The 23,748-nt window shown below is 45.9% G+C and overlaps 1 protein-coding gene across 1 annotated transcript in view; it reads left to right on the top strand.

Moving 5' to 3' along the window:
- ABCA12 (ATP binding cassette subfamily A member 12) overlaps nt 1-23,748 on the top strand; it is a 79,202-nt gene that overhangs the window by 20,822 nt on the left and 34,632 nt on the right. Inside the window, exons 7-24 of the mRNA XM_040070191.1 lie at nt 116-294; nt 3,207-3,319; nt 4,404-4,500; nt 4,629-8,753; nt 9,365-9,480; nt 10,118-10,224; nt 11,656-11,909; nt 12,020-12,132; nt 12,526-12,650; nt 13,416-13,589; nt 14,496-14,660; nt 15,692-15,893; nt 16,481-16,620; nt 17,176-17,295; nt 18,401-18,491; nt 19,796-19,975; nt 21,214-21,520; nt 23,564-23,678. Coding sequence (XP_039926125.1) covers nt 116-294; nt 3,207-3,319; nt 4,404-4,500; nt 4,629-8,753; nt 9,365-9,480; nt 10,118-10,224; nt 11,656-11,909; nt 12,020-12,132; nt 12,526-12,650; nt 13,416-13,589; nt 14,496-14,660; nt 15,692-15,893; nt 16,481-16,620; nt 17,176-17,295; nt 18,401-18,491; nt 19,796-19,975; nt 21,214-21,520; nt 23,564-23,678 — 6,723 coding nt within the window. The remainder of the gene's footprint in view (nt 1-115; nt 295-3,206; nt 3,320-4,403; nt 4,501-4,628; nt 8,754-9,364; nt 9,481-10,117; nt 10,225-11,655; nt 11,910-12,019; nt 12,133-12,525; nt 12,651-13,415; nt 13,590-14,495; nt 14,661-15,691; nt 15,894-16,480; nt 16,621-17,175; nt 17,296-18,400; nt 18,492-19,795; nt 19,976-21,213; nt 21,521-23,563; nt 23,679-23,748) is intronic.

The raw sequence follows: 23,748 nt of genomic DNA, 5'->3' as shown, positions 1-23,748 counted from the left end.
TGCAAGTGCAGGGCCAGCTGAAAAACATAAAACGACGCCCCCAGCAACAAGGCTTCTGGTTATTAAATAATTTCTTCTGGCTCTTAAACAGTTTCTTACATTTTTATTTGTTAAGGTGCAGCACAACCCACAGTACCAGGAGACCTTTGTCAGCGAAATGGTCTCGTTTCTGACGCTCATCTCCCAAGTGCAGAATGACACCTCCCTGTGGCACCTGCTCCTTCTGGCCCCAGATGTCTTTCAGGACAACGTGCAGCTGCAAGACATAATTGATTTCCTTCAGGATCCAAGCAGGTAAAGCAGAGAAAAAGGCTGGAGAAGCACTTAAGGCTGGTGGGTTTGTGCACTGATCTCTCAGGTCATCACCTCTCCCCTTGAAAGAAGGGTGTTACCTTAAAAGCATGATTTGTTTGAGGAATGATGCGGCTCCGTGCTAATGCATCTCTGAAGGTGTCTGTGGACTGTGAGCAGTGTGTTGTTTTTCAGTGGCTCTTGTGTCATTCTTTTAATGGGAACTTGATATAAACTCCTGAGTTTTCTCCCAGCCTACTTAGAGGCACTGTCATGCCCTTCTGCAGATAGCAAAGTTGGTGAGTCACAGCCACTGCCTTTGGTGGAAGAAAAACCCTCATGGCTGGACAAAGAAAGCAGCCTACTGCTCCTTCCCAGAAAAGCACAGAGCCAAGTTCAGGTTGCTTTAGAACACCTCAAGCACTTGTAGGGGAGCCATAATGTTGTTTTTTAAAACTGATTACTTAATCTACTGCTGGTTTAATCTTTCAAGACTGGTCCCATGAAAGCAGAGAGCAGAGGGAGCCTGGTTTTCTGCCATGTGGGCTTTAACACTTCTGACTTGAAGAGGAAGGTGCCAGTTATGTACTTGCTCAGTGGTTATGAGGAAAACAGAGCTGGCTTGACTGCATTATTTAACTGTACTGAAATATTTGATGCCGTTCGCACCTAGGACAATACAAATTTCTAAAATGGGTTTAGCCTTGAAATCCCTTTCCTGGGCTGTAGTTTGGCTAAACTCTCCCTGATCTCCAGAAGACCTGAGTTACTCAAGATAAAGGGATTCTGTTCCAAATCATCTTCTGGACGTGTGACTGACCCTGCTATAAAATATTCTGGACGGTGCAGTTGTTACAGTAGATGGAGGACACCAAGAAACTGAGTGTCTTCAGACTGCTTTTTGTTTCTATCTTGCATACTTGAGTAGTTGGGTTAGGATGTCAAAAGAAGTTGTAGAAGCTTTGCCACTTTGATTGCACTCAGGCTTAGAGGGACTCACTTCTGATCCCTGGTGTGTTGCCAAGGCACTTAAAAAACCTGTACATTTAATATCAAGGTCATTTTCCATGCTGCATTGTGAGACCCATGTGTAAGCTGCAATATCCTTATCCTTAAAGGAGTCAGGAGCAGTGTGGCAAGAATTGTAATTTTGTTCCGAAGCGTTTTGTTCATGCTGCTGTTTCAGTCACGGGATTATTACATTTGTTTGCCTTTACTGGCTTGCAGAACCCAGCCTGAGAAGCAGCCCTGTTGGAGTGCCAGGGAGAATTAATATTTACTGTGCTGCTCTGCTTTGCTCTACAGCTGCAGAGCTGGGCCAGGCTATCATAGGCACGACAAAGAGGCACATAGAATTTCATCACCAGAACGGTGCAGTGCTTTTATGCCTGGCATCTGGCACTGTAAATGCATGAGTAAAGAGTTATTGCAAAGAGATTGCACAAATAGTACTTTTAATGATGCTTACAAAAGCACATCTTAGCGAGCCTGGCCACGTCTCTTGCTCAGGCAGGACTGAACTCCTAAAGAAGTGCTGTAAAGGGATTTTTTTTCTCTGTGGTAGAAATATGGAGGTAGTAAGAAAAGAACTTTTGCTCATTGTGGCATCTGTATGAACCAAGTGATAAACACCACCAGTGTGAAACAGTAACTTCCAAGTCATGAATCCTGCAGAAAGTTCAGCAGCAACTTTTATTACCCACAAAATCCTGTTTTGCAGACTGATTTTACAAATGTTCCTGTTTGTTGCTGTAGATAGTTTTTCAGCTGAGCACGTAAGCTGAGCTTTTTCTTCACAGCCAAAGTCTGTAGAAGCCCTGCAAGACTGAAATAAAAGGGCAGCAACAACACTTGTTCCCATGTTTGCTGCCTTCTGATCTGCGTGATATGCATCCGTTTTTGGCAAGCCTGTGCCTGCCTCCTCCTTGGCTCTGCCACTGCTCAGTTAATACATCACTTATAACTGAGTTTCTTCCCCTCTAAGACTCTTACAAGCACATCTGCAGAATGAAAATGACGAGCACCGAGCCCACGAAGCCTGCATGGAGACATTATGTTAAATCAGGAGAGAAGAATCCCCGGTGCTCTGTGCTCAGTAGCAGCCTGTTCCCACAGATGAGCATGTATTTATTCCTGCCACTGGCAGCAGCCCAGCCAGGTTCTTTGTGTATCACCTGCAGAACTTCACGCAGGTGAGAGAGAGGTGGAGCATTTCAGTGACCCCACACCTACAGTGAAGGCTATTCTTTACACAGGACAAGAAAAGGGAACTAATAATCAGTGAAGTTTTCAGTAACCTGCACACCTGAGCAGGCAGTCCTTTAGATGAGTTCCTCTGTGATACGATATGCCTGATTATCAGCTTGCTCCTTCCTAAGACTGAAGAACATTCCTTGCTTCCCTGTCAGCCTGGCTATTACAGCATAAAAAAGGAAAGAGGGAGAATTGGAAACGGCAACAGTTATTTGTGATTGCTTCTTCCTTCCACAGATGTTTTTCCCCCTGGGATCCCTGCTCATTCTGGAGCCTTGTCTCCTTGGTTCTTGGGTTTTTTAGGAGGAAATTCGCCTGCAGCAGTGTATCACATGGCTGGTGTGTCACCTGGGTGTTTTCTGAGACCTGCTGGCTGGATTTTAGTGGCCTGTAGATTTTACAGAATCCTCTGAAAAAGTGCACCTGATGAGTGCCACAGGTGTGTTTGTGCTTATACACCACCATGGCTCTCTCATCGAAGCCCCTGGTGTCTGTATCTTGTGCATGATCGAACAAATAATTAAAAGTGGGGGTGATGTCCTGCCTGTCAGGCATTTTAAGAGTGGTAGGCTGTACTCCAGCTGTTTCCTGTTAGAAAATTTGTTTTATCTCTTCTCACAAACCTGTAACCACAATTTATTTTCCTTTCCCTTCCCCTTTAGTGCTGTGCTGGCAGCTCAGAATGTCTCTGCATCTCTTGTGAGTGATGATAGATCCAAAACTGTTCAGAATGGGGTTACAGATTTTCCACGTTCCCTGAACTGCTTGGAGCAAGGTAAGACTCCTCCACTGAGTCATATCTCTGCTGAAAACCTGTGGTGCTGAGGAGAAACAAACTGCAGGCTAATAAGTAACCATACAGATTGCACACTGTTCAGGGCTCAGCATAATGGATTCTTCCTTCAGCTTTTTACAAATGTGAATAAAATGCCTCATTTTGAATGGAAAAGCAAAAAGGCTTGGATTTGTCAGTAGCCAATGAATTAACATGAGTTTGCAGCCTCAGTGGAAGTGAGGAGCAGTAATATTTTACCTTGATTCGCTTTTTTGGGGGGTGATGTCAATGTCTGCCTCTCGTTGTGGATTCTGTCAGACTCAGCTCCACGTACCAAGGCAGGGGCTGGGGCTGGGCTGCACAATGAGCTGTTTACATCCCACATGAGCCATTCCTTTAAACCCCTGTCCCTTCCAGCAGAGAGTCCTGGATATCCCCCACTAACGGGGCATCTGAACAGGCAAGGGAAAGGAACAGCAACTAAATGCTGCAAGGGCCAGATGGGCGTTGCTGTCCCTTCTCTACTTGTTCCGTGGAAATTGTGGAAGTTGAGGTGGGTAAGAGGAAAGTTGAGGTGTGCGAGTAGGGAAGTCGTGGAAAGTGGCTGGTGGGAGGTTTTGAACACATGGGGATATCAAGGTGAGTGCAGATGGCTGTGGGAGACATAAATGATGCTGCAGACAGCTTATGTGTGAGCAGTAAAAAAAGCAACCCTAAATGAAGGGAAAGAAACCATAATAAATACTTGGCCACTTTACTGTGCATTACTGACAGCAAAGTGCTCCTCAGGCAGGAGGAGACCTCTGTTAGCATCCAGATCACAGGAGCATTGAATTGTTCCTGAATTATTTCAGCATGGAAAGGCATTTCTAGGATGCCGGGCAGCATCCTCACTTCCCTTGAAAAGCCAGGAAGAGTTACACCCCAAGAGAACACTCAGATTTTTAACCAGGATATTGTGGCTTGTGGTAGGAGCCTAACTTCATATGTGCATGTTATCCTGGATAGATTTGCCATTATAGCACTTCTCAGGTTCCAGAATTACATTATCTTTACTAATACACTCTTCACATTTTTGTTGTAGATAAAGAAAGAAGTTGGGTGACCAGATCTATTTGTAATTCCTTTGTTCACTGGAAAGACAATCACACTTTAGTATCTGAATTGGAGGAAGTTCTAAGGTGAGACATTAGCTAAAGGGATATTACTAACAGTGCAATTCAGATCTACAATCTTCGCTCTAAATCACCTTACATTTCCACTTGCATTGATTTCATATTCACTAAAACACTTTTTTGTTCCCCTCCAGAAAAATAAAGTCACCAGAGATTGGTGGAAAGCGCTCCAAGAGGTCCATTAATTCAGATGATTTAGAAGCCCTACAAAAGCATCTACATCGTTTAAAAGGCTTTGAGGAAAAAATGAATAGAAGTGAATTTAAAAGCTTAAATCTATTCAGAAATTTGAAGAATGAAACATTAGAGAAATTGTATGCATTTCTTGAACTGGGAATGAATCCACATCATGATTATAAATTAAAGGAGCCGTATAATAAGGAAATAATTGATGAAATCTTTAACTTCACATCACTGCAATTACAGAGCGACTTTAATGGGACTTCCATTTTCAATACAATGACCCAGTGGAAAGAAATTCAGAGGGCTTTAAAATTAGCTGCAATGCTTTGGAACCCAGCTCTCCTAAATAACTCTAATTTTAGTACATTGCAAACTAAGGATGCTCTCAAAACATTGCTCTCCACAAGCATGCCATCACTTCTGGAAGGTCTCAGAGACCATTTGAGTGGAATGCAAGAAATCCCATCTGTGTTTTCTGATGATCTGCTTGAGCCTGAGTCCTACAGAAACTTCCCAGAGCAGCTCCTAGCTCTCCAGAAGATGTTTTTCAGAATGACAGGCACAAGTGTAGGTTATCAGTACCTCCTGCTGCCTGTGTTTGAGCTGATGAGGGCTGTAGAGAAGTCCATGGGTGAGGCCTGGTGGGATGAGTTGAACGTCTACTGGCGCACTGGGGAGAAGCTGAGATCCGTGAGGTGGAATAACTCAGCCATCATTGCCTATGGGCAGTTTTTGGAGGTGTTAAACAGCCATTTGCAAAAGCTGAATAATAAATCAAGTGGTGTCTTCAGTGAAGAATTGGATCAGCTGTCAGAATTTATAACGGCAGTGTTTAAAGAGTTTGGGGAAAGCTCTGGAGTAGCCAATATCTCACAAGTCACTCAAGCCATCCAAAAGACGTTGTACATATTAAAAGACTTACAGCTGAATTACAATGTCAGTACATTAAAATCTATAGATCTGTTCTTTAATTTTAACAATAAAACCTTGGAGAGCTTGTCTGAGCTTCTGAGAACAGGAATGAAAATCCTTCATTATACAAGTGCCAGTGAAGGTTCCATTGAAGACATAATTAACACCATCTATAATTTAACACATCTTCTACTGCAGGAGTTCAGACAGTCTCCCTCACAGCAGGCAAAAATTTGGGAGTTCTTGCGATTAGCCTTGGCTCCTTTCCTTGAGAGCAGCAGCAATGGCTATAGGACGCTCCAGAGCTGCTCCTTTGAAGATCTGCTCGACGTAGCCCTTGAGGTGCTGTTTGAAAATGTCACTCTAGGGGAGTCCTCAGCCAGGAGCCCCTGCAAGCCCCTCTTGGATTCCTTGGGCATGGAGGGTGGGACAGGGAGCAATGGCACCTTTACCAGGGTGTTCCAGCTGGCCATAAGCAACCTGAAAGCATCCCCAGAGTTTGCTGCTGCCTACAGCAGCAGCAGGGAGCACTTTTTCAAGGAGCTGTCGTGCCTCACCCGAGCTCTGCGTTTCTCTCTGAGTTTTCTTTCCAGGTTAAACCTTTTCTCTGAGCTGGGCAACTCCTGGCTCCAGGAGAAGGCGAGAGCTGTGAGCGCAGCCACGGAGGGGCTGGCGCAGGGGGACGCCTCGTGCCCCATCCCAGCCCAGGATGTGGGTGATGTGTCCCCATCGCAGCTTTTGAACGTGCTCCTTCCTGCCCTGCTGAATGGAACAGTGCTGAGCTCCCTGAATTCCTCTGGCAGCTCAGCAGACTGGGATGGGCTGCCTGTGTTTTCCCGTCTGTCAGCACCTGCTTCCATGAGGAACAGCAGTCTCTACGAGCTGCTGCAGATGGGCAGAGCTGCTTCCAGCCAGCCCGAGTGGGGACACTTCTCCCGGCTGTGGCATGCCACTGGCAGCCTGCTGACCTCTAAATGGAGCCTGACAGAAGTGGGTGAATATGTGGAACTCCTGCAAATTATGAGGAAAGCTCTGATCCTCGTGGACTTCGGGGTAGCTCCTGGAAAAGCATTGGTGCATCGGATCTTTCATAATTCTACTGAAGCAATTAAATCCTCAGATCTGAGTGATTTGTATAGTTCATTAAAACTCTTTTTCAGTTCAACTTCTGCCACAGACAGCACACTGGACTTTGAAAGAATATTTCAAGAAATACTTCCTCTGTATGAAGGGGGTGGTGAAGGATTGTTCTACTCTAATCCCTATGGAAAAGAAAATCGAGATGTTCTGACTATGGCTGCAGTGATCTGGAATGAGATAATTTTAAACAGGACTCATTTTAATACAGAGAATGCATGGGAGGTTATCAAAATGATTGCACTCGATGCAATCTCTCTTGAAGATATTGAAAATTATCTCAGCACAAATGAAAAAGTGTCATCATTATTTTCTGACTTCTTGTTGACCCCTGGAACTTCTGAAAATGTTGCAGAACACGTTTTGTCCCTTGAGCAGCTTCTTGGTGCCATGGCAGAGGTGAATAGCAGTGATCATTATCTGCTGATCTCTTCGTTGTCTAAGCTAATGCAGAAACTCCCTCCTGGCAGGCAGGAAAATGAACTTGGTGCTTTCTGGCACATTGCTGAAGGTCTCCGGTCATTGAACTGGAATAGTACAGACAGTCTCATTGCCCAGCCACTTCTAGACGTGCTGCAAGATCTGCTAAATATGATGGAATATGACTCCAGTCTTCCTTTCAGCGAGGAACTGAAGCAGCTGCTAAACTTTGCATCCTCCATCTTTGAGCTGTATGATGAAGGCGACTCCAGGGGAGCCAACATGTCCATGTACTTGCAGGCCATGCAGAGGGGTATCTTAACTTTGAAAGGTTTGCAGAGAAAGTATAACATCAGCAAGCTTGAATCCATCACCCTGTTACTTGATTCTTACAGTAACTACACCCAGACACTGATGGAAATGTGGAGAGCAGGAATGAAAGTTCTTCACGACATCAACTTAAACAAAACATCTGAGGAAAAAATGGACCTTGTCTACAATTTCTCACATTTGCTGCTGGAGGAGTTCAGCCAGTCTCCCTCACAGCACAATACCTCGCTACAGGCAAAAATTTGGGAGTTCTTGCGATTAGCCTTGGCTCCTTTCCTTGAGAGCAGCAGCAATGGCTATAGGATGCTCCAGAGCTGCTCCTTTGAAGATCTGCTCGACGTAGCCCTTGAGGTGCTGTTTGAAAATGTCACTCTAGGGGAGTCCTCAGCCAGGAGCCCCTGCAAGCCCCTCTTGGATTCCTTGGGCGTGGAGGGTGGGACAGGGAGCAATGGCACCTTTACCAGGGTGTTCCAGCTGGCCATAAGCAACCTGAAAGCATCCCCAGAGTTTGCTGCTGCCTACAGCAGCAGCAGGGAGCACTTTTTCAAGGAGCTGTCGTGCCTCACCCGAGCTCTGCGTTTCTCTCTGAGTTTTCTTTCCAGGTTAAACCTTTTCTCTGAGCTGGGCAACTCCTGGCTCCAGGAGAAGGCGAGAGCTGTGAGCGCAGCCACGGAGGGGCTGGTGCAGGGGGACGCCTCGTGCCCCATCCCAGCCCAGGATGTGGGTGATGTGTCCCCATCGCAGCTTTTGAACGTGCTCCTTCCTGCCCTGCTGAATGGAACAGTGCTGAGCTCCCTGAATTCCTCTGGCAGCTCAGCAGACTGGAAGGATCTGACCACACTCTCCACTGTGGCACAGGATGAGCTCCACAGCCTGCTGCAGAGGCTCCAGGGCACCTTCAACCTCACTGAAGGCAATTACTACACAAGTGTCTGGGATGTGTTTGAGAGCTTCCTCAGCACCAAAAGGAAGCCAGCTGAAGGAGCTTCCCTTGCAAGGCTTTTGGAAGCAGTGGCAAGTGACTCTGCCAGCAATCTCTCAGCTCTAGAAATCACAGAAGCCACCCTCTACATTCTTGAGGGGCTGAACATCTCTGGCCTGCTAAACGAATTTGATATAAGTTCCAGCTCAGCTTTTCTCTCCAACAAAACCACTTTTGACAGCGTGATTGATATCGTTGCTCATCACTTCACTGTCGTGGCAGAAACCCTTTACAACAAGACCCTGCCTTGGACTCTGAGTGACCACACCCTGTCCCCAACCAGCTTGATCACACGGTGAGTTTGGCTCTTGGGTGTTGTGATTCCATGGATGGGTTGTGACCACCATTCTCATTCCAGCATGACAAGTATGGAATTTTCTTCCAGTGGAACAACCCAAGCCTGCAATCACTGTCATTTAGGACACAAGGTATAAAGTGGGTTGAATTGAAGAAGGGGAAACTTCTCTTTGAGCTGAATGTACAACTAAAAGTCAGACTCACAAAAAATTTTGTGTGTTGGCACGTATCAATGCACAGTGGGACAGAGTCCTGAAGGAGTCTCACCACCAGCAGTAGGCACTGTGGAAAACCTTCCTTTGTGGGATGACACTCTAATTTTTGATCCTTAGCCTCCCTTAGGTGTGCCTGTATAATGCATCCATCACATAGATGTGAACTTTTCAAGTATGTTTTCTTATTTTGAGAGTGAATGACAGCTTTGGGAAATAACAGCAAAAAGAACTGATGGAATAACACTGGGAGGGTACCCACTTAGGAGAGATGGCTTTTATCTGGAATTCTTATTTACTCTGCCCAGGAACAGCATCCACAGCTGAGAGGTTGCTCACTAATATATACTTTGTTTTTGAAAGAGAAGCTGATTTAAATTCCTGTCTTATTTTTCAGATTTCTGTTTTTAGAATTTCAAAACACCATCTTGCAGGTGACAGTGAATGACAGCTATAACCCTTACCTGATGTGTTTAATAAATGCTGCAGAAGCCGAAGACGGGGAATTGACAGGTGATCATGATTTCATTAATGCTCAGGGGCCTCAGCTGGAACGTGTCCTGCCTGTGTTTTGTCTAATGGAAGGAATGGGGCTACATGGTTTTATCTGCTGGCAGTTAATGGGAGCTGTGAGACCCGGAGAAGCCACACTCGGGTTTTGTTAGAGTTATGTCACATTGCAATTGTGAGTTTCCATCCCAGTCTCTCCAGAAGGCACATCTCCTCTTCTCGGTGTGATGACAGGTTGCTGACACTCAGACAAAGCAATCTTACAAATAGAAACCTCTTTCCCTTCACAGCTTTATGTAGCTGTAATACGACAGCAGCTGTTTCTGAGAGTTAACATGGTATTTCACATAGATACTCATCATTTTAGGTTATTGTAACACCTGAGAGGTTTCACCTGTGCACTGGTACCAGGATGGGGCGGGTTTCACTAGGAACAGAGCAGCTCAATGAACTCATTATAACCCAGATTACAATTTAGGCCTTGCTCTGTGATTTCAGAGGTCCTCGGCCATGGGAGTTTGGTGGAAAATAACAATGCTCAGTTGGCCTGAGAATAAAAGTGCTGATATTCCCATCTGTGAAGTTTCTGGCATTTTTGTCTGGAGTAACTATTGTTTTGTTGTTTTTTTTCCCTACACAGAAAACATCACACTGCTCTTGAAGCAAACACATCTGAAAAAGAACTCTTTTATGCAAAATAATACCTCTGAGAAACATTCATCCATACCAGAGCTCCTGAAGCTAAAAGTGAGTCTGCTTAAAATGCTGACTTGAAGGACATCCCGCAGTGATACATGAATGTGCAATGGTGGCTCTGAAAAACAGCATATGGAAAAAAGTTTTCTTAAGAGAGCAGCTGATAAAAACTAGGAATGAAACTCTGTGTTCTGCCTGCTGCCTGTATGTGAAGGTCACCTGTGAACTGGTTGTTCTTTTATCTGGCCCTACAGAGAGTCCCTACCCGTTTTTCAGGGAAGGTAGAGGTGTTCCTGTCCTCCCATGTGCTGGATAGGACGACTCTGTTTTCCACCATCCATCCCAGAAGGATGAGCACTGCAGAGATGGCCAGTGGCAGCATTTTCCTCAGTGCGCCACTAGTTTTAAAGTTCAGTATATTGAGACTTACTGAAGCCTCGTGCAGAGCTGAGATCGTTCTGGGTTGCGTCAGCTTCACTCGAGGAGGAGGTAGGGAAGAGTTCTCGAAGGCACAGATAGGGATTAGGTGCCTCTGCCCTACTGAAAATCCATGGAATTGTGCACTCCTAATTGGCACTTAGAAGCATGACTAACTGGGTTACTGCTGTGCCTAAGGAGCTGCACCAACACCAGCGTGGCTGGAGTCAAGTCCCCACACGCTCCTCTGGCCCCAGATGTCTCACAACACCAGAATGGCTTCTGAGATTAAGCACCAGTATTGATTCATGGAGTTCTCTCACCAGCTTTGGGTTTGGCAATGCCTCATTTGAATAAAATCCTTCTTAGCCCATGCATTCACGACTGCCCTAATAGCATGCATGCACTTTAGTCTATTGCTGCCTATGAGAAATAGCGGTTAAAAGTCCTTTAAAAAAAATGCAATGTTGTTGCTGTGTAATACATCTGTAGCAATAATATGATGAGCCTCAGTGTGACAGGTACTTAAAGGCATAAACCTGAAAATAATTCTTCCCATAAGAGCTGATAATGTAAATAATGATGTCAGACAAGAGGGAAGCCCGTAACAGCAAAGGACTATAATTTTACACGGGTTGGCAGATGAGGAAGCTCTGACTTCTGGCCAAGTCTCTTTCCTGTGCTGCAGTAGATGACCAGGTGGTATCTGAAAGGCTAAACCTGTTGTGCAAGGTGGATTTATTTGGTCTCTGAGAAGATTAATTAGTAAACAGGCAACTCCAATGGAGTATTGCTGTCGAAGTGTGTTGAGCAGGGGAAATGTTAAGGTTTGCAAGGTTTATTAGGTCTAGCCAGGTCTGCCAGAAGCTCACACGATGATTGTCACAAGCTGTTCTATTGGGGACCTTTTGGATGAACTAAATATATATATATATATATTAAAATCTTAGTCCTAAGGGGAGACAGAAAGGGACAGCTAGATGCTTTAAAGCTTGCCTTTTATAATTCTGTCATCTAACTGGTGTTTGTGGATTTGTCTTCCTTTTTTCAAAACGTCCTTTGAAGATCTCTCGCCTCCAGGATCTGACAGCTCTTCTGTGTGACTCTGAGAGCTTTCAGTCCATCCAGCAGCTCTGCCAGCTCCCTGAGGTTCCCTTTGGGGAGCTGTGTCAGCGAGGCCAGTCTCAGGAGCAGCTCCTTCGTGCTGCTGAGCTGAGCAGCCAACTTGTGACCGACGTCCTCAGTCACAGGAGGATCTCCCAGGAGCTCCAGAATGTACTCATTGGGGATGCCACTGACATCCAGGCACAGCTGAAGTGGTGAGGCTCTCCCTCTGAGCTAGACTGTTTTAGTATTCTGTTTATGAAATGACTTCTTGCCTTCTCTTTATATTCTCAGTTTTGTTTGTTGTTTTGTTTTTCCAATACAGGCTTCAAGAAAATGTACCAGAAATTGCTTTCTTTCAAGAGATTCCTCAGTATATGGCTACTTTGAATTCCATGTTGAACATCACTGAGGGTTTAACAGACTCCAGCAAGCAAGGTACTCTTCAGTATTTTCTTTACAATGTTGGTGAACATCACCACTGGTCCCACACTTTCTGCTGTAAATCCCAAGAATTGCCTAGCTGCCAGTCAGAGGTGGCATTACTGAAATAACCATGCACCATTTGTTTAAAAAGAAAGCACCAAGTCTTTCCATCTGAGCAAACTTTTCTCTCCTGAGACATGATAACTTCAGCCCACAAACCAGACTGCAAAACATAGGAAGTAATGACTGTATGTCCCAAGTTGTTTTGGTTGGTTTTTTTTTTTCCTTATCAGCAGTGAGGTACCACACTTCCATACTTCACATAGGTCTTCTCTGTGGGCTTGAGATTTGCTGTGTGTCTGGAGAAAGCTGTTCCATCAATTCTTCTTTGACTGTTCATTCCAGAAAAGTTAAGAGATGTGTTTAAAAATGTGGACCAGCTCAAAGAGGACCTCAGAAATGCAACAAGAATGTCCACAGCCAGCATTGATGCTCTTCTGGAAGTATCTTCCCCAGAAAACAGCAGTCAGGTAAGTTTGCTGTTATCCTTTTGGGAGATCTTGTTGCTTTCTACTGCTCAGACCATTAAAGCTATAATTTGTTATTGAATGCAGCTAAGCACAGATGACCCCACAGGGATAGACAGCAGAGGATTGGAATAGCCACCAGGAATGCAGTAGGAGCATCACTGCGGTCAGCCCAGCCACCGGTCCCTTTGGCTGTCACCAGGAGCTGGCCCAGCAGCTGGCACTGCCAGGAGAGGGATGGCTCTGATCCAGAGCAGGGCACAGCTCTCTGGGACACACTGACGGGGGCTGAGCAGGGTCTTCAGTCAGGTCCTGGGCTATGAGAAGTGTCCCAGTCCAGGTGGAAAAGTACATTTGTAACCACAAGGTGTGAGAGCACTCAGAGTCCAAAAACACCCTCCCAGAGCGGGAGATGAGCTCTCCTTCCTCAGCCTCCTGCTCCTGAAAGCAGAGCTCCAGAGCTTTTCCTCTTCCCAGCCATCTTGGGCCCCCAAGAGTGTGCTCTTTTCCAAACCTCACATGCATCAGTCAGTGAAAAATTGAAGCCACAAAAACCTCTGCTACTGTGCAAGCTGGGTAGTAAAGCACAGTCCTTAGGGTTTGTCCCTGGGAGCAGGGGTAATGGGCAGGCATTTTCTGGTTCTTGGGCGGTTGAAATATTGAAATACGGCACCGTGGAAGGAACGACAGCCAGGCCAGATTCATCCACGCGTGCTGGAGCGTGCGGTGCACCCCTGACAATCCTCCTTTCCCTTTGTGCACACCCAGCTCATCTCTCAGGTGCTGCAGCTGGAGTCCTGCAGCGCCCATCCCGCTGACCCGCAGCTGCAAGCGGTGCTGCAGGAGCTGTGCAGCCTCCCTCTGCCAGAGAGGACTCGCAGGACCTACCTCCTTGGGGTCACCCTGCTGAGACACTTGGACGTTTACAATTTCTTATACAAGGTTAGTGCATTTTTGGAGTGGTTTCTTCAGTCTTTGATGCACGCCGTGGCTGGAAGGTTATAAAATATCATCGCAGTGGCCAGAAGCTACACTGACTTACACAAGCCAACATGAGGCTTTGCTCACGCGGCACTTTTTATTGCATATCCATGCTGTGACAGAGTGGATATAAATGAGAATCCCAGCTGGTGTAAAGCAGAAAACCTCATTTAAAGGCACTGGACCTACTCTAAATGCCTCCCTATCTGCTAGTATCCTTTATGTGCTGTCACAACCTCTTGAACACTCCCAGCTGACCCAAAAAGAAGGCACAGAGCTGATTTTTTTTGATTTCTTGAAAGGGAAGCCCTGGGAAAAGTCCTGTAAAATATCTTTTCTCTATCTATTTGGAACTACAAAGTTATTAAATGATTCAAATTTCACACCCCCCCCTCCCCCCCCCCAACTCTAGGAACAGCATCTAAGAAAACATTCACCGAGAAGTGAATAGTGAACATGTATTTAAAAATACAGGAGTGACCCCGGGAAAAAAAAGCTGTTAAATTACAATGCAAATGAATTTGGGCTGAGGTCAAAAGTCACTCGCAGAGTTTGACACCTGTGCTGTGTGAAATGAGAGATTTGATCATAGCCCAGCCAGTACGTGACACGTATTTCCCAACTGTAGGTGTTTGGAAACACACTGTTGGATTATGTAATGTTCAGGGGAATGGCTTGCAAAAGTGCTTGGGGATTTAGGAGTACAGATCCCATTCATTTCCCATGGGGCACCCCCTCTGTAAAGCCTTCAGACAGTTTTGAAAATCCCACAGTGCTTATGTTTGAGTTAATCTATTATGGGCGTGTGCATGCCTGTGCACACAGATTCCTGCTCATCATAATTGATTTCCTCCCTGCCTCTTGCAGATGTTTTTCCCCAAGGAACTTCAGAAACCCATGGACAAGATGTTAGGCCTTCTGACAAAAATGAAGTATTTCAGGCACCAGGTTGAATCTGGCATTGATCCATTGCTACAAGCTATTCATTCCCTGAAAAAGTTCCGACAATCCAGGAAAATGCCACTGACTAAGGTATGTGTAGTCTGCATGTGCTTTTGAGGCAAAATACACCTGAAATTATTTCCACTGTAATTTCCTACCCTGAATGCCATTAGGTGCATTAAACCATGGATTCTGTTTCAAAGCAACGGTGTTCTGAGAAAATGCTCTATCAAACTTATCTCTGGAAGTGGTCATGGCCAGGCTGGCTGGGGCTTCTGGAAGGTGTCCCTGCCCATGGGAATAAGATGAGCTTTATGGTCCCTTCCAACCCAAACCATTCTGTCCTTCTGTGTTGAGTTCCTGGGAGAGTTTTGGTTTGGAGCAGTGGGACCATCCCGTGCTCATGAGTGGGGAACACATGCTGTGGGAGAAACACTTGGAGCAAGCCTGTCTTGAAGGAGGGAGGACTTCCAGCAAAATACTGGAAGCATCAGCTGGTGAAAACAGCTGGAGAACTTGCCACTAAAGGCAAATCCACCAAAGTCAGCAGAGAAAAACTGCCTCAGCTTTAGTGTGCATTAGATCACACCGAAAGCCTCGAGACTGCCCCAGACATTCGGTACAAACCCATTACTGCTCTGACAGCTGCAGTAACTCCAGGGTGCACTGCCTTCATCCAGCACGGTGTCCAATCCATCTCTGATCCATAGTCCAGGAGAGCACAAGTGACAGGAATCCTTCCTGGCTCTCATTCTGCCTGCACGTTGCAGAGCCACGTGCAGCCGTGGACTAGATGGGGACAGTGATGTGCACATCCATGTGACAAATCTGTGTTGTAACCCAGGTGTGTGAATGGCACCAGGCACACATTACAGGGAATTTCTCTGCACACATTGTAGGCACTTCCCACATGGGCTGTCATACCTGTAAATACGTGTGCCACCTCTGTCATAATCAAAAAATGCTTGGTTTCTGTGGAAAGTTCCTATTTTTATAAAGACAAGCTTCTCATAAGAAAGCTGTGGAAAAATGTTCTGTCCTTTCCTTCCCATTCTGTTATTTCTCTCCGAGTGGGGTGCTTTCAGCCTGCAGGATTTATTTGTGTTTTGTCTTTTCTGCAGACGTTATTTAAACCAAACAACTTCGGGATAACGCATGGCACTTTTAAATCCATGTCAAAAGTCCTCTGCAACCAGGAGATCACACCCCTGTTTTTTGAGTCTTTGCTTCCAGACTTTGGAGACCCTGTAAGCAACAGTTCTCATGCAGAGGATGTCCATGTCCAGCAGTTGATGAGGAAATATGGGATTCCTCAGGATTCCAGTAAGTCTGGCTTTTCCCTAGGGCATAAACGTTTCAGAGCTGAACTCTGCTATTTCCAGACAGATCTAGTGCTGAGCTGTTCTCCATATGTCTCTGAGGGCTGTAAGTGCTCATTATTTATGGTAGCTGAAGATCTGCACTGCCCTAATTATTGGTGGTTTATTTCCATAAACGTTCAAAGGGAGCACTGCCTGTGCAGCTGAGCAGTGCTTGACACTGCACTGTCTCCCATTTGTTGATGATCTGGTCCCAGGGCTCGACAGGTCACTACTTCTTCTTGATGTGTAGTTTTTCTGACTGTACTGACATTATTAGCTCCTCTGACTTCACAAGACTCCGTTTAACCTTCAAGCAGATAACATTGGCTCGATCAGCGAGACTCTCGTTGTCCTGAGTTCAGCAACAGGAGATCTTGGGGGTGGACTGCTTTTGTCAGGGTGCATTAGATCAATCAGTGAAGGGGGCCCTGAAGTCATTCACTGGCCACAGCCACAAACTGGGCAGAGGGAGAAGAAACACACCGGTATCTTTCTTGTGTCTGGTCTCGTTGTTCTCTGTGCAATTTGTTTGTTTTTCTCCCCTTGCAGCCCCATTTTGCTTATCCTTTTACCTGGACCTGGTCAAGACCCCGACCGGAGCTTTGATTTGGTCTTTCTTAAAACCAATGGTGCTTGGGAAGATCCTTTTCACACCAGATACCCCAGAAACTCGAGCAATCATGGGAAAGGTATGGCTGTGTTCCAGAACATCAGGATATAGCCACTCCAAAGGGCTGTCATTTATCTAGCACAGGCTTGTTTCCCTGGGAAGCAGAGGGCTGCTTTCTCTCTCTTTGGAGTATTAATCAAATTATTTTCTCCTAATTGCCTTGCTGGCCCTATGAGTCGTCTTTTGTCTTTGATTGAATCTTCCCTCCAGAAGCTGCTGTTGGTCTAATATTTATAGGACAATTACTTGAGGCCTTCAATTTCTGAAGTTTCATATTTTCAGGCAGTAGGAGAGATGTGTCTCCCAGGACAAATGCTGTAACCAGTGCCCGTTCTCGGGCAGACCCATGGTAGAAGGAGAGCAGATATTCAAGACATGCTCTAAATATAATATTTTTAAGTACTTGCATAAATTCAGTGTGTCAAGGGGCATTTTGCCAAACAATGAGAGGATGCTAGGAAAAAGCCTAAGGAAAACAAATTTGGTCTCATCTGTTTTATTGGTTTATTTATTGGTCAAAATCAGTAAGGTAACGAATAAATGAATCCTTATATGCTGGGGGCTTCTTTTGCAGTCGAATGCAACCCTGGAGCAGATGGCTGAGTTAGCCCTGAAGTCCCAGGAGTGGCTGGACCAGTCTCCTGTCATCATGAATTCACTGACCAAGTTAAACCAGACAGTTCCAATGATCAAGGTATGACTGCCTGCCTCCCCTCTGTTTCCTGCCAGGAGGGAACTGGGAGGATGGATTTGTTCACTGAAGTGAGCTGGGGTTCCAAGGATGTCTTAGGTCAGCTGGGGGGACCCCTCTCAGGACGTCCTGGACTTCACAGTTTCTGTGCCTGCCCATTCCCTTAATAGAGATGCTCCTGGCTCACCTTTCCCTGCAAATTCTCTCTCTCAAATGAACTATCCCCCCTGACCCTGGCCATGCTGGGGCCTGCTGGAGGCCTGGGATGAGCAGGGAACACTCTTCAGTTTGTAAATTAACTTTCTGCTTGATGGAGTGATCCAGCCAGCCAAGACCAGGCAAGAAATGACTTTTTCAGAAAATGAAGCAGTATCTATAATAAGCATGTAGTTCTGGGTGCGCACATAAGAGCCAGGAGATGTTTTGTACCTTAGTGAAAGTAAATAAAATTTCTTTTTCACCCTCCTAAGGAGCCTAGCCTTGCTTGGATACAGAAATCAATAGACTGTAATGTTACACACACTTGTTTCCCATTCTCTGTAGTAAAAATTGTCTCCTTTTCTTACAAAAATGAGATCCCTGGAACCCAAAAGCATTAGCAGTTTATTTTAGGGGCTGGAATTAATTCTAATTTCCATGGCACCAAGAGAAAATCCAGAGTGGAATATGCAAACGTGAAGTTAAATATTCTCTGCTGATTGCAGTCATTGGTGAAATAGTGAAATATTCACTAGCCAAACAAAAAAAACCTGTGCTGATCTCCAAGTTAAGTTTTGGTTGCCTACATGTTGTGCACTGGCTGTGTTCACGGGAATTAAAACAGACACAAGGGAAATTTACTTCTAGAATAACTAAAATTATAATTTTTTTTAATTGATGGGGCTCTAATGCCTGGTGGAGACTCAGCAGGCATCCTTTCTTGACTCAGAGAAGCACTGACTTGGACTCATAGAGCTGAGACATCCAGGGAGCTGAGACATTCTCATTTCTGGCATTTCCCCATCCTGGTAGAGAGTGAAGGCTCTGTTGTAGTTTAGAAGTACACAGTGAGTGAGCTCAGGAGGCTTTTGGTTAAACTGATGCTTTGTCTTTCTCTGCTTGGTGATAGAATGCCCTGCAGAATCCCTTCGTGCAGGTTTTTATCAAGCTGATGGTGGATTTGGACGCAGCTGAGCTCCTGAGTCAGATAAATGAACTGGGTAAGTGTGTCCAGATGTGCCGCCCTCTTCCCTCCTTGTACTCCAGGTCTGGGAGCTCCAGAGTCAGCCAGCTGCAGCCATCCCCATGTCTGCTCTTCTCTGGCCCGTGTTGGAGGCTCCAGGGCAAGGCAATCCCAGCTGTGATCCAGAAATCTTCCAGGGAAAAGACTCTTAGAGAGCAAAGTGCTGGTGTGAGGAGATGTTTCTCCTGGGTGTTAAGGGGTGGAGGGATGGGAGGCTTTTCCACAGTGCGTGGCCACTGGAGGACACTGTTTAGCTGTAATTATGACTTCAAATGAGCTACCTGGGACTGCTGCAAAGTGCTGAGGAGAGCTCCCTTGCATGGCAGCGAGGTTCAGATGAAAAGTTCTCTGGAGCAGCGAGGCCAGGGGTCAGATTAATGTACCCGGGCTGATGGAGCCAGAGCCAACAATGCAGGGGATGCTCTGCTGCAGTTTGGTGTTCTCTGGTGGGCTTGCAAGGCCCTTCAAGGTGACCTCTGGTGCTGTGCACTCTGAGAGTCACCAGTAACAGTGGTGGTGGGTGCATCCCCGTGAGTGCACAGCCCGGGGATCGCCGTCCCCACCTGCCTTTGCAGTGAGTGGCCAGGCACGTCACCATCAACCTGGGCCGTGCCAGCAGAGCCCAGCAGCAGCCAAGAGTGATTATGGTCTGTTGCAGTCATTTACATCCAATTGGTGATGACCCCTGTGTTATTCATCAGCAGCAGCTCCTGCCTTAACTCCCCATAAGGCTGCAGTGCCTGCAGCAGCTGTTCCATGTTAGCTACCTTGCATTGTGCAGCCACCTTTGAAACCTGCCAGCAAACAGCAGCAGCTTCATTAACTGCAGCATCAGGTGCAGTCCCCACATGGGCACAGCACGCACAGCTCTGCCTTGGTGTGCTGGGACAAGGCACGTCCTCCCCCGAGCGAGTGGTTCCATCCTAAACCAGAGGGTGTGGAAGGAACGGTGAGCACCACGTGCGGGTCTAAAGCCTCAGCAGGTCAGTGGGGACTTGTCATTTGGGATGGCTGTCACATCCCACCGCTGGCATCCTCCCAAAGGCAAACTCATCAGCGTATTACAAATGATTAACATAAAAACTGGGTCAACAGCATGCCTTCATTGCATTGCTGGGTGCAGAAATGTATTTCACACTTCATGTTTAGTGTGAAGGGTTTGGGATTGTTTTCCTTCCTCCTTTCTGGTGTCATCACCCGTGTGAAGGAGTGGGATGATGCAGTGCATTTTCTGCTGGGCGTAGTGATGCTGCAGGGTTTGTTTGTGGGGTTTTTTCCTAGATGATATCCGGCTGGAATTGCAGAACAACGCTGACATTGTCGATCAGCTGAACGCTTTGGCCGCCCTGGCCGTGAACGTGTCCTCCTGCGTCTCCTTCAACCGCGTCCAGGCAGTGCAGGACTTGGAGGAGATGGAAGCTGTGGCCAAGGAGCTCTTCCTGAAGAATGAGCTGTTTGCAAGTATGTGACAGTCCCAAATCCCCCTGTCAATTAAATTCACCTGGTAGAGTGTGGGAATGCAGCATCAAATATTTGGCTTTTCACCGGCAACTGTTGTGGTCGCAGCTCTCACCACGCTGCAGTCGGTTTGGAGCAAGTGTGTGTGGGACCTGCACACTGGATATGGAATTGGGCAGGCATTGTTGAGAGAGAAATCAAACTAGAAACAAGTTTCGGATGATGACCTTGCAAATAGACTAGATCTTTTGGAGAAATAGAACGATGAAAAGTGCATTGTAGTAGGACCCACGAGGGGCGTATTTAGGTGATTGGCTCAAAAGGCATTAGCAGCATTGTGTGGCAAAAGCTGACAGGTCAAGAAACGTTTGTAGTGGATTGTAATTAAGAAATAGTTTAGCTTCTGATTTTGCTGGTGGGAACTGTAACATCTGTACTGTCCCACCCTTCTCATGAGACTGAAGATGGAGTAAAAGTCTTTAAAACGCCTCCCAGGAGCCCCATCTCTAGGTCAGAAAAAAGGAATAATCTGACATTACACCTCCGCTGTCTGTGGTCAGCTGGTGATTTCTCTTGGTTAATTCTCAGTTTGAATGAAATCCCACTGCCCCAAGGTGATCTTTGTGCGGCCACTTTCTTTCAAGCTCCCAGGGGAAAAGGTGCTTTAATCAAGAAAGGTATCACAGAATCATTCAGGTTGGAAAAGACCTTTAAGATCCTCAAGTCCAAATATGAGACAATTCAATTTATTAGAAGGTCATAAATCACTCAAGCTATTCCAGCCAAGCACCATAACCGTGTGCTGGCTCGTCCCAGTCACACTTTTTGTGTTTGTGGGAATGGATTGTGGGATCACACTGCAGAGAGGGGTGGAGGGAGCAGGAAATAGGAACTTTGTATCATTAATGTATCCTAATATTTAAAGAAGGCCCTGGATTAGGAGTTGCTCATAAATCATGTGACCTGTTTGGTTTTATACTTCATAACTGAGGAGCAGACAGAAACTTCTGCTTCTCTTGGAACTTCAAACCCTGGTAATATTTGTCCTTCCCACAGAGGCAGTTTTCTTCTCTGTCCTCCATTCTGTCGTGTGTTTTATATGTGGAATAATCAGGAAAAAAACGTTCAGGGTAGAAATTCTGTGAGGAAGCCGTGTAAAACCGAGGAGTTGCTCTGTATCTGCGTGTGCTGCTCCTGAGCTGTCGACTCCAAAGGAAAGACTTTTCCCTTTTTTTCCCCAGGTATCATTTTCAAGCTGCCTTCAAGCCCTGGGCACCCCGTCCGTGGGGGCCTGTCCCTCCCTCCCGTGCTCAACTACACCATCAGGATGAGCAGCAGGATAACCCAAACCACCAACAGGATCCGGGAGCGCATCTGGACCGTGGGCCCGCACAACTCCACCTCCCAGAGCCAGATCTACAGCCGGGCCTTCATCTACATCCAGGACAGCATCGAAAGGGCCATCATCCAACTGCAGACTGGCAAGAAACCAGAGGACATCGCTGTTCAGGTCCAGGCCATGCCCTACCCCTGCTACAACAAGGATATGTAAGTTTGGGTGGCTTCTGCTTTCGTGTTTTGGGTCAACTCCTCTTGCGTGACCGGTGGAGTTCACCAGCTGTGCTGGTTCCCTTAATACCGAGCTCACGTAGCAAAAAAGTAATTTAATTGTGTTCAGTTGGGGTGTTTTCTCAAGGGATTGAGCAAAAGAGGGAATTCTTGGCTCTAAGGTGGTTTGTTTAGTTTGCCTAATCTTTTGTTTTCAGTGCTCTTCTTACCCGGGTTGTGGTGGTAACTTGTAGGTCTTACAGCAGGTAAAACTCCCTGTCCCTGTTTTGCTACACATAGTGGGGTGGAGAGTTGGCAGAACTTGGGTTAAATCTGTCTTGTGACACTTAAATTTGAGTCTTGGCTTGTTCTACAGATGTTCACATGCAGCCCATGCAGCAGAACTTAGAAAATGGATTTATTGGGGAAAAAAGGGTGCCTGGGTTTATGAGCATTACAGCGGCCAAACCGAGTGCAAAACACACAGGGAAGGGATTTCAGTGTCCATCAGGGAGCACGGGAGGATGTTCAGCAAGAAGTATTGGGAGATGTGAAGGTCACTGTGCCCTGACTGAGGGTCTCCCTTGGAGCAAAAGGATAGGCTGGACCTGCAAAAACCTCCATGGGCCAAAAGATTTTTTGGGAGCTATAAGATATCATTTAGGAGCCACAGCAGACCTGTTAATCTCCTGTATCAGCTGTCACTGAAGAGAGCTGGGGACCTACAACCTCTCCTCAGGGCAGCAGCATGTCACTTGCCAGCCAGGACACAGGCAGGAAGCATCCAAACCCAGTTCTGCAGCAAATCCCTGGGTTATTGCTGAGAGAGAGTTTTGTACAGTGATTAACTGGCTGCTGGAAGCACTGACTCCAGTGCTGTCTGCTCCTCTTTGTTCTTGAGCTGCTGGGAAAAGCACTCCCCTTTGTGTTTCCCTCCCCAGCCCGGGGTCAGAGGGACGTGTTTGCTCAATTATTAAAATGCCTCCAGGCTCTGGATTTGCATCCAGCAGAAGTCATCACAAAATACCTGCTTATGGATTGGTGTTGCACAGTTATCATCCTGTAGAGAAAAGGTTTATATATACATATATAAACCAGTGCACAAAAAGTGTTATTGGGCTGTGCTGAATTTTTAAGAGCCTTTCCTGGTTCTTTATAAATAAGGTTTCATTTGCATGGGAGCATTTACTAAAATGCTGGTTTATAGGAAATTTTCAACTTTGCAGGTAAAAAAAAAAAAAGAAAAACAAATGTAATGTTTGTTTCTCACTGTTGTTGTACATTATTCCAGGAATGACACTGATTATGGGTTTTAAGCCAGGTTTAGAAATTAAGGAGGAAAGCATAAGCCCTGCAGATGCAATGAAGGGGATCTCTTGCTATAAAAACTTGCTTTCCGTTGCAAAAGGAGAAATTTATTGTTGGCCATCATTTTGGTTTTTTTTTTTTTCTTGACACATTTGGCCCTGGGAGAAGTTTTAATGAAAATGAGGAACCCAGAAATGTGCCCTGGGTCTGCCTGTCCTGTGGGGTGGTAGGACAGACAATCTGTAGGAAAGCACCCACTTCCAGACTCCAACTTACATTTGTATCATTAATGTATCTTAATGAACCTTAATACCAGGAAGTATGCCTGACCATGAAATTTGGCCATTATATCTGTGCACAGAGCTGGGAATCATGGCTGATTGCTGGGATGTTTCCAAAGGGAATGCAGCCCATCAGAGAGCCAGGAGATGCTACTGCCCATGGCGCTTCCTGCTCCTGCCAGTGGTGCTGCTGAGCAAGGAAATCCCTCTGCAACTTAAATAAAAAAATAAATCAAGAGATTCTGAGCAGTCAGGAGTCTGATGAATAGAAAATCCAGTGCAATGGCAAAAGAGTATTTTTTTTTTTGGTAACTATTAATTTTACTCCACATTTTGAAATATAAGCGTGCCTTTTCCTGTGCCAGAGCATTGTTCTGAAAAATATATTCTTGTATAAAGCCTTAATCCCCAGAACATTTCGTATTCAGCTAAAGCCTGCTTTTGCCTTTTACAGGTTCTTAACCAGTGTGACCTACTCTCTTCCATTTGCTCTGATGGCTGCCTGGGTGCTGTTTATAGCTGATTTTGTTAAAACACTCGTTCAGGAGAAAGATCTGAGGCTTTATGAGGTACGGGGAAACTTTCTGGGGCGTGCAGAATTATAAACAGATTTTCCTTATTTGTGGTTAGCGTGTCTGA

Source organism: Hirundo rustica, chromosome 7 (genome assembly GCF_015227805.2).
Source record: "Hirundo rustica isolate bHirRus1 chromosome 7, bHirRus1.pri.v3, whole genome shotgun sequence".
Classification (NCBI taxonomy): Eukaryota; Metazoa; Chordata; class Aves; order Passeriformes; family Hirundinidae; genus Hirundo; species Hirundo rustica.
The sequence above is the reverse complement of the archived record's forward strand: the minus strand, read 5'-3'. Positions and strand labels throughout refer to the sequence as shown.